Source organism: Puma concolor, chromosome D1, assembly GCF_028749965.1.
Source record: "Puma concolor isolate L17-30 chromosome D1, mPumCon1.1.hap2, whole genome shotgun sequence".
Lineage (NCBI taxonomy): Eukaryota > Metazoa > Chordata > Mammalia > Carnivora > Felidae > Puma > Puma concolor.
The window spans coordinates 13,966,815-13,983,573 of record NC_141676.1 but is presented as its reverse complement, the minus strand read 5'-3'; the positions used below and the strand labels follow the sequence as shown (position 1 = coordinate 13,983,573).

General features: G+C 37.3%; 1 protein-coding gene across 1 annotated transcript; it reads right to left on the bottom strand.

The window, feature by feature from the left end:
• Positions 1-440: 440 nt before the first annotated feature.
• Positions 441-13,337, bottom strand: LOC112865501 (olfactory receptor 5M11). The gene is made up of 4 exons (XM_025928601.2): positions 12,416-13,337; positions 7,042-7,154; positions 5,625-5,743; positions 441-564 (listed from the first exon to the last, which is right to left on the bottom strand). The coding sequence occupies exons 1-4, from the start codon at positions 13,329-13,331 to the stop codon at positions 441-443; spliced, it is 1,272 nt and encodes a 423-aa protein (XP_025784386.2). The 5' UTR covers positions 13,332-13,337.
• Positions 13,338-16,759: the final 3,422 nt, after the last annotated feature.

Here is a 16,759-nt window from a genome sequence, read left to right as displayed (position 1 = left end):
TGATTCACTGAAAAGGCAATGTCACCAGCTATATTTGCTGTATGTAAGCTGTTCCCGGGTATTGAACCAAGTACCCTCAAAAGTCAGCTACTTCGACTCAGTGATGTTTCCAGAATGTTGTATGATTTAGTCATTATAATAAGATAATCTTTGAGTACAAACCGCATTGGACACTGCATGTCTGTGAGTCACTTTCCTAGGGAGACAAAGGTGACTGGTAATAGTGCTTGTCTTGAGAGAGCTGGTTGGTATCTTCATAGTAAAAGGGGCATAGGAAGAGAAAATTAAGATTATATGTGATAAGTTCAGTAATAAAGATTTGAACAGTTACTAATTAATTGTGTCCAGAGAGGCAGGATAGCCTCAAAGAATGGTACCCTTTAACTGGGACTTAGAGGATAACTAAGAATTTTCTAGAAAGATGAGGGTAGGGAGGACTTTCAGACAGTGTGAACAGTACACACAGAGACAGGAGGCTTTCGAGAGAAATCAAAGATACTCCACGTAGACGCAGGGATAAATTTTCTACGGATTAATTCTACAACTTTGGTCTTTGAGAGCAAACTACAATAATTTGAGAATCAGGATAGGTGTAAATAGCAAAAGTGCTTTTTCCTCACTTGCCAGAAAGATGAGTCTATTTGGAGAATATTCACCTTAATGGTACATGTAAATCTCCCATTTTGATGGCATGAAGACATTCATCTCATCTTTAGATTTGGACAGCTATGCCCTAAATACTAGCACCTGGTTGCTCATCATATTACATTTGACAAGTAATAAAAGCAATAAAGATATAAAAGAGAAATAGGAATTTAATTTGCTGTTCCCTACTATCTCCTTTGAATAGGTTCAGCAAGCACGCTCTAAGATTTAAGAAGAAGAGACTACATTTTGATTATAGTTCTTCTTTCCATGCACACAGCCACATCAGTTTTACAAAGCAATGATGCTGTTCTGTTTTGTTTTACCTCTAGAAGAACCTGCAACTAATACAGAGCGACTACAATTAGGAAAGGGGGGGAATGGGGCACACAGAAACCTTCAACATGCTGTCACCAGAGTTCTTAGATTAGTACTTTCAAAACTGTATGCACCAGATCAACTGGATATCAGGCAACAAAATAGGTCTATGGTAAAACTAAATTTGAAAACTGCTGAGTTTTTTTTAAATGTTGATTTATTTTTGAGAGAGAGAGAGAGAGAGAGAGAGAGAGAGAGACAGTACAAGATGGGGAGGAGCAGAGAGGGAGGGAGAAACAGAATCCGAAGCAGGCTCCAGGCTCTGAGCTGTCAGCACAGAGTCTGATGCAGGGCTTGAACTCATGAACCGTGAGATCATAACTTGAGCTAAAGTTGGATGCTTAACCGACTGAGCCACCCAGGCACCCCAAAGAATGCTGTGTTTTGAAAAAGAGAAGGGATAATGGGTTTCTCTGTTGCAGGAAGTCTCAGAGCCTTCTAGATGCCCGCATGTATTGTGAAGTTATATAAGGTGGGCAAGAATATGCAGCTTTTCCTGAGCTCACTCGTTCGAAGAGCCTGAAGCATCTCTACTCTCGTTAGACTTAGAAACCCTAATTCCACACGAGCACCAGAGATTGCTAGAACCCTTGCATCTCAATAGCAAAACCAAACACAGGAACGTAAAATCTATCCTGCGCTACTTGGAAAATCACCTTCTTTCAGTAGTGCCACTGGTAGTATACTAAAGCACTTTTGAATTTATCATTGATACATGCTCTCAAAAAAAATTGTTTGGGGGAAATACAGAGCTTGGAAGAGGACCCCTGTGAATGGGAAGGAATGGAAGCAAGCAGAAAATAGCAAAGAACTCCTGGGGAAATAGAAAGCGATATGACATCAGAGCTCTGTTTACCAATCAGAGGTGGACACAAGTCTTTTCTGCTCCCAAGCACATGATCTGTACAGCTGGACCCTAAACACTAGCCCCTGTTTGCACATCATATCATATCAAGCAAATAATTATGGTTGCTTATTAAGTGTCTATTTGAGTTAAGGTATGTGCTAAATTACCATGTATGTGGATATAACATAGGTTCCACATATTGTAAATATTCTCATATAATTTCCACATATTTTAACTTATCTGTGTTGAAATTATTACATATTCTTTTTAAAATCATGCTTCCCTAGTTGCTTCTCTTCTGTCTTTTTACAGACCTATCTTGCAATCCATGACCCTGTTTCTAAAACCAATGTAATTGAGGGGCATGTGGGTGGCTCAGTCAGTTAAGCATCTGACTTCGGCTCAGGTCATGATCTCGCTATTTGTGAGTTCAAGCCCTGTGTCAGGCTCTGTGCTGACAGCTCAGAGGCTGAAGCCTGCTTTGGATTCTTTGTCTCCATCTCTCTCGGCCCCTCACCTGCCCACACTCTGTCTTTCTTTCTCTCAAAAATAAATAAACATAAAAATGTTTAAAAATAAAATAAAACAAGGGGGCGCCTGGGTGGCGCAGTCGGTTAAGCGTCCGACTTCAGCCAGGTCACGATCTCGCCGTCCGGGAGGGAGTTCGAGCCCCGCGTCAGGCCCTGGGCTGATGGCTCAGAGCCTGGAGCCTGTTTCCGATTCTGTGTCTCCCTCTCTCTCTGCCCCTCCCCCGTTCATGCTCTGTCTCTCTCTGTCCTAAAAATAAATAAACGTTGGAAAAAAAAAAAAGAAATCTTCAAAAAAATAAATAAATAAATAAATAAATAAATAAATAAAATAAAATAAAACAAAACCATCTAATTTGAGTTTCTTGCCTGATTCAAATTTTAAAGGCCAAAAGTGTTTGGAAACATGATTCCCAATATCTTTAAAAAAAAAAGATATTTGAGATCTGAAATGGGCATATGACAAATACTGTTGGTAAATGTTAAATATTTTTGGTAGCTCTCTATGATAATTCCAAACCAAACCTGCTGCATTAGAAGTAAAGCCTTTTATTCCACTGGAAATAAGTAGCTGAATAATTTTGGAATACTTAATGTATTATTTTTATTTCTATAAGCAAAAGCTTGTAGAGCTTTCTTGCACTTCTGGGCTCATGTTTAATGGCTGTGGGAACTGCTCTTGAAAGCTCCCTATTTAAATTACTGTACCCAGCACTCCTTGTAGTTGGAAAGATTGCTCACTTATTTGATATTTATTTAAGGAATAGCAAAATTTATCCTCCGTTATTCTTATTTTCTAGCTTCTATATCAATATAGAATGCCAAGAAATCCATACTGAATTATTGGAGAGATTGCTGAACTAGTTTTATAATAGTCATACATGTTTTTCTCTCCATATGAGAAATGCCACACAGAAAGATAATTAAATTTCAGTGAGGTGGGGAACCAGATACCTTCCTAAAGATTTCCCTCTGGCTTTGGTGTCCAATTTGAAATTTCTGGGTAATAATAAGTCAGTGAAAGTAGCAATGAGTTTTGTTTTGTTTTGTTTTGTTTTTTATCTATGTCCCTTATTTCAAGAAACATAAGAAAAATAAAATTCTCAACATAAGGTTTCACTGGTTCAATAATGTCAAATTGCTTTTCTCCGGATTGGAATGATCATAGATAAACAAGATAACAGAGAGACTACATAGATTTTTCATGCAGATGAACTTGACTCACAAAGATATTGATATGCATATATATTTGTTTCCTATTATGTAACAACGCAAGAAAACAAAACATTATTTTGTAATTTAGTAGGGATTATTGAGCAAAAAATAGGTGTCACATACGGTAAACCGGTACACGTGGTAAATATTTGGTGAAAATTTGGAGTTCCAAGATTTTACTTTCCCACTGAAAATCAGCCAATCAAACTGTGTAGCTCACTTCCAAAAGTGTCATTGATATCTCACACCCTGGTGGATGAAATGTTCATTTGGGGAATGGTTTGCCCTCTTCAGGGTCCAGTTTAAAGGCACATGTTCAAGGTAACAGGATAACACTGACCTGCTTTCATTTTTGTTAACTATTCCATGTGCATAGGGTTGCCATTTCATACTCCTGTAAGATGGATTGAGTGGGAGACTCGGAGATATTGAAGCGAAAGATAGGGCCACACAAAATAGGAGGAAGGGTTATTGAAGTTTAGAGTCAGTAATCCAATAAGCATGCAAGCTCAACTGTTCATAGACATAGATAAGCCTGCAAGAATAGCTAGAAAAAGAATGGTACTTTAAGGTAGGAAATGGCAAAACAAGTAAATAATAGGTCATGTAGTTGGTGGAGCCATGCATCTCGTGTGAATATTAATTTCCCAGAAGGAGCACCTTCCTTGTCTACTCTGCCAAATAAACTCCAGTGTCTTCCCCTGTCTTAGTTTTCCATTCCATTGTCTCACAAATTTAAGAGCAGGGTGCATTACGTGGTTACAATGAATGAACTGTTATAGATCTTGTTACACATTATGGCTTTGTACCAGCCAATGGCATCACAAAACCCCTTTGAATCTTCGTTTAGAAAGCGATCTTTGGGGCACCTGGGTGGCTCAGTCTGTGAAGTGTCCAACTTCAGCTCAGGTCATGATCTCACAGCTAGTGAGTTTGAGCCCCGCATTGGGCTGTGTGCTGACATCTCAGAGCCTGGATCCTCTTCTGTGTCTCCCTCTCTGCCCCTCCTCTGTTCACACTCTGTCTCTCGATCTCTCTCAAAAATAAATGAAATTTTTTAAATAAATAAATAAATAAATAAATAAATAAACATATAAACACTAATTTTTTTTATTTGTTTTAATTTAGGAAGCAATCATTTAACCTTGATATAGCGACTTTCTTTCTGTGAACTTGAGTCCTCATCTATTCAATATCATACTTTGGTTACATAATTTCTAAAATGCCCATCATTTATAACATTCTGATTCAGGATTTATGTAGTTACAAATCCTATACCCATTATTAGCCATGTGTCTCAGTTTAATTAAATTTACCCCAAACATTTCTCTCCCAAATAATTGAAAAAGAGATTTATTGAGTTCTATAAGAGTTTTATTTTTGCCAGAATGAATATAATAATTCTTTCTTGAATTTTTTCTCTTTTCAATTATTTGATTTTTTTGGAGGGGGGACTGTTCTTCCAACAGATATTGTTCTTTTTTTTAAATGTTTATTTATTTTTGAGGAAGAGAGAGAGAGAGAGAGCGAGGAGGGGCAGAGAGAAAGGGAGACAGAGGATCCCAAGCAGGCTCAGCACCATCAGCACAGAACCAGACATGGGCTCAAATCCACCAACCATGAGATTATGACCTGAGCTGAAACCAAGAGTCAGTTGCTCAACCAAGTGGGCCACCTAGATGACCCAACAGATATTATTCTTTTAAAAATTATGAGAATATCAGGTGCTCCCTCTCATATGGTTATTCAATATGTGTTAAACTATTGAATGGATGAAGAGAATGTTATTTGCAAAGTAAATTGATTAGTGTAAACGCATTAATTCCCATGAGAGTTTGATATTTTCTAGTGACCAATCTAAATAAAAATACATACAAACTCATTGTAGCTGGCCAAGAAATTAAGGTAACATTGAAAGCTCCTTTCGTGGCCACCTAACTCCTATGGTGAAGATCCAAAAATAAAACAGGAAGAGAAACTGCAAGTGTAGAAGTCAGAATTGTCGCTCTTACCTGATCCCAGGAAAGATTCTTTCGGAGACACGAGTGGTCCAAATGATGAGGTGCCGGGAGTCATTTATACCCAAATTGTAATTTGAAGCTCCTATTCCTAAGATATTCTTCAATATATACTGAAAAAACAATGACAATATTACTAAAAGAGAAAACTCCCAGGAAATAGTAACTTAGGCAGACTTATACTAATTAGAGTCTTGGGATTTCCCCCTTGGGACTGAATCAGTTTGTAATAATTTTGAGCTGATTCCTTTCAGTGGTTAGGAGTTATTCTCATGGAATTTTTGCATTATGGACGACAATTTATTCTCATCAGATAAACAGAACAATGAATAACATCATAAAATAATGATTCAATTCATGGTCTTTGATGTTTTTATGATTTTTCCTATTCTAAATTGTGTTTTATCCATACAATTGCTAATGAATGAATGTTTGCTGAAAGGACTTTCATATCCAGAATTAAGTGCTTAAATTATAACACCCAGTGAGTAAAATCATGTGGGCAGGATAGCATAATGAGTTGTGTAGAGTTCATTCAAGATGTTAAGTTCATTTCTTAACTGGGTTATTTGTTTTTTGGGTGTTAAATTTGATGATGTTTTTATAGATTCTGGATAATAATCCTGTAGCGGCCAGTTACATATAGAGAGTAGAGACATGGAGGCTTTTCTTTCCAGGAAGCAGCTTTTTTATTTTTGCTGGCATGAGCTTAGTGGGCTCAACCTAAAAGGCTGAGCTCCAAGCACAACGAGGGGTTGCCTTTTGTACAATTTTTGCTCCTTTGTCTCCCGTATATGGTATCATACGGTCTGAATGGGCAGTCTATGTTACAGAGTCATGAAGAATGCCATGTACATATACATAGCCAGGTTGCCTTCCCTTGTCTTGAGATTTTCACCACATTCCTTAAGGAGGCATTGTACCACAACCCTTTATCAAATATGTCTTTTGCAAATATCTCCTCCCATTTTGCAGGCCGCTTTTTAGTTTTGTCAATTGTTTCCTTCACTGTGCAGAAGCTTTTTATGTTGATGAAGTCCCAATAGTTCATGTTTGCTTTTGTTTCCATTGCATTCTGTGATGCATCTAGAAAGAAGTTGCTCTGACCAGTGTCAAAGAGGTTGCTGACTGTATTCCCTAGGATTTTGATGGTTTCCTGGCTCCCATTTAGGTCTTTCATCCATTTTGAATTTATTTTTGTGTATGGTGTAAGAAAGTGGTCCAGTTTCATTTTTCTGCATGTCACCGTCCAGTTTTCCCAACACCATTTGTTGAAGAGACTGTCTTTTTTCCACTGGCTATTATTTCCTGCTTTGTCAAAGATGAGTTGACCATGTAGTTGTGAGTCTATTTCAGGGTTCTCTTTTCTGTTCCATTGATCTATGTGTCTGTTTTTCTGCTAGTACCATACTGTCTTGATGACTACAACTTTACGATATAGTTTGAAATCCAGGATCATGATGCCTCCAGTTTTGATTTTTTTTTTTTTTTTCAGGACTGTCTTGGCAGTTTCAGGTCCTTTGTGGTTCCATACTAATTTTAGAATTGTTTGATCTATCTGTACAATGAATACTGTTTCCTTAAGATTTGTCTTCCCTTCCAGACTATTAATTCCAAGAGAATAAGAAACTAAAATTTTAATTCACTATATACACAACACTCTGCACAGTGACTAGAACATGCTAGTCATAAATACATACTGAGTGACTTTATTGAAAAAAAATAGAGTAGGATTTCACCCACAAATATCTTTTAGTTGACATGGTGTTTTCAAATTGACACATTTTGCACTACTTGCAAGATCATGAAATTCTTCTAAAGATCAATATAATTTGAATTCATGTGGCTTGCATTCTAGTATGGAAGCAAATGATGAGACCTGAGTAGCAGCTTCATCCATTAAAGGGCAAATGCTCTATAGTTTTAGAAGACATCTAAACTTATTATCTTCTAACCCATCATCCTAACTTCACAACCTGATTTCATTTGTTGGCCTTATGATTGAATATAGTGTGAAAGGCACACAAATGTCAGTTACAAAGTAGAATAGGAATGTAATACAGAAAATGTTCACTTCTACCTGCAAAAAAGTCTGGCAAGATAAGCTATATGTGATGACTTTATATCCATGGTGACTAGATCAAGGGAGGAAGAAATAAAAAAGAGGTCTTTCAAGGTAAAAGTCATGATTTTTAATTGTAATCACATCTGTTCCGTGTGAGTTTATAACAAGTTGGTAGAAGAATTTTCTTTTGCCCTGGACATTACACTTTAATTAAGCCTGATACTGAAGACAGTCTGACACTTAATGAAACAACCCAAATTCTGATAACACATAGATGTATAAATAGTGGTACATTTTTAAAATGTAAAGCTACTCAATAACAGAAAATATATCAAATTATGGATCTATACATCAACTGGATGATTTTCCAAAATATTTTGGCAACTCAGAGAATGTACACACAAAAGAATATATATGGTTTGATTCCATTTATATGAATATAGCAAGAAAAAGGCATATCTGTGATTAGCAAAGGCGGGGTATGCAGGGAAGTAATTGTCATAAAAGGGATAAAAAGGAAATTTGGGAAGTGATGAAATCCTGTATATGTCAATCAATAGTGGTGACAGTCCTATGGATACACATTTGTCAAAACACCCAAATTGTACTTAAAATGGACACTTGTGTACCCATTACCTCTTATAGTTCACTGTCTCCACAGGGATCAATTGTTTGTGAAAAAATGGATGCATCCCTTAATAGAATAAAAGGTTAAAATTATATGGTCATCTCAATAGATGCAGAAAAACATTTGAGAAAATTCAATGTCCTATCATGAAAACTCTCAGCAAATTGGGTATAAAAAGAGCATACATCAATATAATAAAGGCTATCTATGACAAGCCCACGGCTAACATCATACTCAATGGTGGAAAGGTGAAACTTTTCTTTTATGGTTAAAAACAAGACATAGGTGTCCACAATCACCACTCCCAGTGAACAAAATACTGGAAGTCCAAGCTAGAACAATTAGGCAAAAAAAAAAGTATCCAATATCTGAAAGATATAAGTAAAATTATCTTTGCAGACGATAGATCTTATACATAGGAAAACCTAAAGACACTACCAAATAACTATTAGAGCTAATAAATAAATTCAGTAAGTTTATGCAGAATGCAAAATCAACAAGTAAAAAATAAGTTGCATTTTTACATACTAATAATGTACTATTGGGGAAAGAAATAAAGAAAAAAATCCAATAGCACCAAGATCAATAAAATACTTAGGAATGATTTTAACCAATGCATGAAAAGATCTGTCCACTGGGGTGCCTGAGTAGATCAGTAGATTGAGCTCTTGGTTTCAGCTCGTGTCATGATCTCACAGCTCCTGAGTTCAAGTCCCACATCAGGCTCCTTGCTGACTGTGCAGCACTGCTTGGAATTGTCTCTTTCCCTTTCCACCTCCCCCACTTGTATGCTCAGTTCTTCCTCTCTCTCTCTCATTCTCTCTCTCTCTCTCTCTCTCTCTCAAAGTAAATAAAGTAAAAAGAAATCTGTGCAAATCTAAAAACAAAAAGTCTTTGATGAAAGAAATGGAAGAAGACATAAACAAAAAGATACCCAGTGTTTATGGATTGAAAGAGAGTTAAAATTGTTAAAATGTGCATACTACCCAAAGCCATCTGTAGATTTAATGCAATTCCAATAAAATAATCCAATGACATTTTTCACTGTAACAAGGCAAATAATCCTAAAATTCATATGGAACAACAACAACAACAACAAAAAGACCTTAAATAGCCAAAGCAATCATGAGAAAGGACAAAGCCAGAGGCATCACACTTTCTGATTTTAAATTATTTTACAAAGGTATAGTAGTACAAACAAGATGCTATCTGTACCAAAAACAGACATATAGACCAAAGAAACAGAATTGAGAGCCAAGAAATAAACCCGTGCGTATACGGTCAACTAATATTTGACAAGGGAGTTAAAAAATACTCCATGTGGAAAGGAGAGTTTCTTCGGTGAGTGGTGCTGGGAAGAGGATGATCACATGCACAACAATTAAATTGGAGCTCTATTTTATACCACACATAAAAAATTAACTTGAAATAAATTAATAACTTAAGCATAAAACCTGCCATAGGAAAAATGTTCCTTGGTATTCGTCTTGGCAATGGCTTTTTGTATGTGAAATCAAAAGTACAAGCAAGAAAAGAAAAATTAGACTGCATCAAACTTAAAGCTTCTGCACAGCAAAAAAAAAAAAAAAAAAAAAACTATCAACAAAATGAAAAGACAACCTATGGATTGGGAGAGAATATTTGCAAACAATATATCAGAGAAGACATTAATATCCAAAATATATAACAAAAAATACAGCTTAATACAAAAACAAATAAGCCTGTTTAGAAGTGGGCAAATGGCCCGAATAGAAATTTTTCCAAAGAAGACATACAAATGGCCAATAGGTAATGAAAAGCTGCTTATCGCAAAACATCATGGAAATGCAAAGGAAAACCACAGCGCGATACAACTTCACAGCTATTAGGTGGCTATTATCAAAAAGACAAGAGATAGTAAGTGCTGGAGAGGATGTGGAGAAAAAGGAACCCATGTGCGTTGCTGATGGGAACATAAATCTATATAGACAATATGGAAACAGTATGGAGCTTCTTCAAAAAATCAAAAATAAAACTATCATATGACCCAGTTAGCCCCCTTCTGGGGTTATGTACAGCCGGTGGAAATGAAATCATAATCTTGAAGAGATCGGTGCACCTTCACGTTCATTGCAGCAAAACTCACAAGATTCAAGACACGGAAACAATGTTAGTGTCCATTTGCATATGAATGGTTAAGACGATGTGGTATTTATATACAACGGAATATTACTCCATCATTTAAAAAGTGGAAATTGCCATTTGTAACATTTGTTGAGGGCACTATACTAAGTGAAATAAGTGAGATAGACTAAGACCATATGATCTAACTTCTTTTTGAATGTGTTTGTTTATTTTGAGAGAGAGAGAGAGAGAGAGAGAGTAGGAGCCAGGGGCAGAGGGAGAGAAAGAGAAAATCTCAAGCAGGATCCGCACTCAACATGGAGCCTGACACAGGGTTCAATCCCATGACCGAGGGATCATGACTTGAGCTGAAATTAAAAGTTGAATGGTCAACTGAACCACCTGGGTGCCCAGTATGATCTAACTTTTATGTGGAATCTAAGAAAGTCGGATTCACATAAACAGAGGGTACAGGGCTGGTTGTCAGGTGGGGGGGATGTGGGAAATGGGGAAAATGTTGGTCAAAGGCTACAAGCTTTCAGTTATAAGATGAATAACCTCAAGGGAATCTAACGTACAACATGGTGACTGTAGTTAACAATACTGTACTGTATACTTGAAAATGCTAAGAGAGTAGATCTTAAATGTTTCACCGTGACCACCACAGGAAAAAAAAAATGTGTTTATGCGACATGATAGATGTGTTAACAAACAGTCTTGTGATAATCATTTCGTAACATATACATGTATCAAATCATTACAATGTACACCGTAAGCATACACACTGTTATATGTCAATTATCTCTCATTTTATAAATAAAATTTATAAATTTATCTCATTTTATAAATAAAACACTAAACTTAGTAAATGTCCAAGATTAAAATCATAAGGCATATGTTCTCTGGCAACAGAACGAAATGACAAATATGTAACAATGAAATATCTTTTAAACTCTCAAATATACAATAATTAAGCACTATCTTCTATAATAGCTCAAAGGTTAAAGAAGAGGTGCTGGAAAAAAAAAGAAAATAGTGCAAAATGAATGTAAAAATTACCAAAAATTGGCAGTTTTCGGCTAAAGTGGTGTTTAGGTAAAGGGTGTAAATGTTTATATGAGAAAAAAGCAACACTCAAATCAATAATCCAAATTTTCACTTATAAACTAGAAATGAAGAAAAAAGACATTGCCCGGCATTTCTAAACTTTTCACATCCAAGTGATACTGAAAGCATTCTTTCTTTTCCTAGACCTGGGTGCGTAGATTCAGCCTTGCAGATCAGAGGGAAAAAGTAGGTCCCTATAGTTCAGAGGTCATAGACTGGATCCACAAACTCAGATCTAGTGAAAAAAAAAAAAATCACCCTATTCCTCTCTTCTCCATTCCCATACTGACAGTCCCATTCACAAGGAACGGGAAGACTATCATGATCCATGCTTTTTGGGTTTACTTAGTAACTCAGAGAAGAAGGACAGAAGGATGTGTTTCACAAACACTCCTAGCCCCAAAAGATAGATAATAATAAGAATAGAACAAACGTAAGGAGTGGAACTGAGAACATCTTTATCTCGTCATCATTGTAAACAATAAGAACACAGGAATGTTCCATGCCATACTAAGTGGGAGTTTTCAATTAGAACAGTGCTCCTCAAATTTAATGTGTTTACAAATCACCTATGATTTGATTAAAACACAAGTTTGGATATAGTGCATCTAAGGTGCAGAACGTGGTGCTCCTACATTTCTAACAAAGTCCAAGGTGATGCTGTTGCTGCTGGTGTATGGACCACATGTTGAGGTGCAAGAATGCAGATTTATAAGTGAAGCTCATCTTTTCCCCAGACTTGAGATTTTTAGCTGAGATATTTGAGACTTATTCATAGAGAATATAAAAATACATCATTAGAATACAAAGATATTGAGCCCAAGTTTTAGTGACGATTCATTGGAAATCAGGGTCAGTCCCATCTTAGTGACCTATTTCCTCTGAGGACATTTTTCAAGGCTTGCTTTACATCCTTGTTCCGCAGACTGTATATCAATGGATTAAGCACCGGACTTACAAAAGTGTAGAAGACAGCTATTATTTTGGATTCCTCTACAGTCTTATCTGTTGGTGGTCTTACATACATGCAGAAGAGCGTCCCATAAAAGAGAGTCACAGCCATCATGTGGGAGCCACAGGTGGAGAATGCCTTGCATCTGCCCTCTGCCGATTTGATCCGGAGGATGGCACCAATAATGAAGGCATAGGACACCAGGATGATGCAGAGGGAGTTGGAGAGATTGAAGCCAGCTGATACGAGCATGGCATGCTCTTTGACATACGTATCAGAGCAAGAAAGCTTAATCAGTGGTGGGTCAGCACAGTAGAAGTGGTTGATGACATTGGATCTACAGAAGTTCAAGCGGAAGGTCAGGATGGCCTGGAACAGTCCATCTGAGAAGCCATAGACATAAGGCAATGTGGCCAAACAGAGGCAGATACGCCTGGACATTTTCATACTATAGCGCAGAGGGTTACATATGGCCACGTAGCGGTCATAGGCCATTGCCGCCAGCATGTAAAACTCAGTGAGGAGAAGTGCAATGAAAATGTAACATTGCGTAAAGCAGCCAACAAAGGTGATGGTCTTCTTCTCCGATAAGAAATTAGTCAACATCTGTGGGGTTGCATTTGAGGTGTAACACAAGTCCACAAAGGCCAAATTAGTGAGGAAGAAGTACATGGGTGTGTGGAGGCGAGAGTCCAGTCTGATCAACAGCATCATGCCCAGGTTGCCCGAGAGGGTGACAAGATACAAAACCAGAAACAGCACAAAGAGGAGAAGTTGGAGTTCAGGCCTGTCTGTGAGCCCCAGGAGAATGAATTCTGTTATTGCACTGGCATTTGAGATGGACATTTTCTGAGAGTCTGGACCTGCGTTGGAAACAATGGAAGTCAAGCAGACAGAAAGGTACAAATCCTACTTCTGACTGTTGAAGTGATTTTCCTCAATATCTCCATGTGTCATTCAAAATGAACGTTACCATAAGCAGACTTTGTGCTTCTGCTAAGCCATTATTTCATTTGTCTTTGTATGGAATTACTATTATATTTCTCTCTGTATAACTGTAGTCGCACCTATAGCTATACCTATAGATAACTGTACATAATACCTATTCCGTTATCCATGTTTACAACTGAGCTACACGTCCCCTCTCCCCCTTCAAAATTTTTTCCTCTCAAACTGTACTTATCCGATAAGGTGCAGTATGTTTTATGCATCCAGCACACCCTACATACCTCTAACTCACTCTGTAGCACATTCTATCACCTTTCTGCTCATTCTATCTACTTTCCACTCCTCATATATTCTTTCCTCCGGGACAGGGACAAAGTCCAGCTCATTATCGAACTGTGACTTCTAATTGCACATTTACAGATTCAATTTTAGGAAAGAAAAGAAAAGAATAGTGGAAGCATGAAAAATGGATTAATTACATATGTTTTACTCATCTCTGTATCCCAATGGAGCTTGTCATGATGTCGTGCCCTCAGGAGAATTAAGAGCTTTTTGAATTTAGTGTACAAAACAATTGCTGCAAAGGCTTCTTAAGAAAAGTTACAGGAAGTTTATGTGAGATACTTTCATGTGGGATATGGGGAACTTCACATGTAACAAGTAACCAGGAGATTATAATGCAGATGTTCCCAGATTCACAATTTTAAAAAGGACAATCACTTTGGTCTAATAAAGTTACAGCAAATAAACGAGTGAAGAATCATCTAATCAAATGAATTCTCACTCATTATTTTGAGAACATTCTACAGCAATATAGATATATAATGTGCTGATAAGTAAGTAGGTTTTGCATGGTTAGTATTTAAGTTGTTAATCACAACTTCTACCTATCCAGAAGTAGGACAAATTCTATGGGTTTTTTGTTCTCCTTTACATCATAACCAGTGCTTAGTTTCATCTTCCTTTTTCTCAAATGTTCTTTTTCTTGCCCTTCCTCTCATATTCAATTTTTTGAACCCTGCCCAATTCTTGTCTCATTTCAAAATGAGTCACTGAAACTTACTTTAGTATAGGTTTTAGAGAGACAACAGCAATGTCTTTTTGTGCTTTATCTCCTTTATCCAGAGAGTAGGTACTTAACATTTGTTGAATACACTAACAACACTTGCTGATAATGAGCAATGATCCTTAACCGTGGGTTACTTCATTTCTTCATTCGTAAGTGGGAATGATGATATCTGTTCTACCTCGCTCAAGAGTCATTGTGGATATCAAACTAGATGTTCATATAATAAGTATCATGTGATGAGGCACGGCCGATGCAAAAGTGAACAAAACCACCTTCAAAATCCCTGCCCTTCCGACTTTCACGTACAGTGGACAGAGACACAGATTAGTGCAAGGAAGTAAATGGTGATTCAAATGGCATTGTTAGGGAGGGAAAAAAATGGAATTTCGTGAAGCAGGTGTTCGGCTTTTAAGTAGCAACATCAGGGAAGTACGTCTGAAAAGATGACCTTTTTTGGCAACAAACTGAAGGAGGACGAGAACAAGCAATAATCTTACTTTACGAAGGGTGTTCCAGGAAGGAGAAGGAACAGAGGCAAAGTCACCGTGTGGGATCTTTCTTTGTGGATAGTGGCAGTGTCTCTTCAGGAAGTGGCCAGCAGGAAACTGCCCTCTAAACAGTGTATTTCTTTAAATGACACACGTCAGTAGGGTGGCTTAGGAGATGATTTCACATCTGTTTGCACCCAGGAACCCTCAGAAAGGATGTAGATAGTGGTCCCCAGGACAGAGAAAGATGGAAAGTAAAAGATCAGAATGTGGGCTTTTCAGATTTATAGACACTATAGAACTTGGACTTAAGGCTTTCATTTGTAGAAAAACTCATTTGTCGCATGTCACTTAATGAATACCTGTGGGAACTGAAAGAGTCTTGATTCGTGAGATGGTGACTTGTGTGGGATCCAGAAATACCCACTGGAAAGTAGGGCAGAAGTTCTGATAAATGGGAAGAAAAAAAAATAAAAAGATAATGAATAGCATAGCGTGTGCTTACAGAAAGGACGTCACAGACGACCCAGCTGCCTGTATAAGGCCAGAGCAAAAGGTGAACATTCTTAACAGGGGGTTCAGAGTGGGTCCTGGAACACAGAGACTAACAGAGCTGATGATGGGGGATATAGAAGGAGATCACCCTCACTCCTGTGAAAAGAAAAAAAAAAAAAAAAAAAAGACTAAGGAAAAAAAAAGAAAAAAAAAAAAACCAAAACACCCAGGCAAGGATTCAGCCCTACTGAGAATGCGCTAGAGGGTAACAGAGCTCAATGGGCAAGATGTCTAGAGTAATTTTGTAGCCCATTCAATTATAGGTAAACGACAAAAGATTTTTTATGAAAAAAAATAGTTTGTAAAGTTAAGAAATAAAACTCTTAGGGAGAATTCATTGAAAAAAATGGAGCTTAAGCTTCTTTTTTCCTCCTTTTTAAAATATAAGTCTCATGAAATATTTATTGAAACTATGGATCCTCAACCAGAGTTAATACACAAACTCAAAATCTTCCCCCACAAAAAATAGATGATAGATAGATAGATAGATGTAAAGGGCTCATAGATTGCCACGCTCTAACTACAAGAACTCTTCTCTTAGAGAAAGCTCCACCCCATGTCTGAAAATGTCCTTTCATTTTTCTATGATAGTAGACCTTTTACCTTTCTTTGTTCTTTTGCACCAGTGACAGCTCTGTAAAATGTTATCCAGGGAGATCAGTGGAAATGTCAATGACCCTCTTGTCAGGAAAACTCAGTGAGGTTCAAACTCAGGACCTGAGAACAGAAGGGACGGCATGGGCATATTTCAAGCAAACAAGGAGCAAACTGTTGTGCCTCAGTTTGACACTTTAAGTAATTTCCTCCTGACTAAAACTAAAGAACATAAAAACACGAAGACTTACTTCTGATTGTGAAATGCCCTATTTTTTCACCTCTGATTGAGGAAGTTCACTGAGGCCTTTCCAAGCTGTAAAATGTTGTTGCATTTATACCAGGATGTGGGAGGTAGGGGCAGGTCTTAAAGCAAGTCTCAGAAGGATTTAAGAATAGCAGCGATGTGTGTTACATGGGGAATCACGCCTGTGGGGATTAATCGGGACACCCTGGGATCAGAAAGCTAATCAGATGACTCAATCTTATTTTCCCTAATGTCAGAATTCCTATTTGCCCTACAAGCTCTGGGGAAGGCACACAAAATTTTCATCTTCAAATTTTGACAACGGTCTGATTTTCCATTTTTTTTTCTTTCACACTGAAACTGTTTCCTGTCT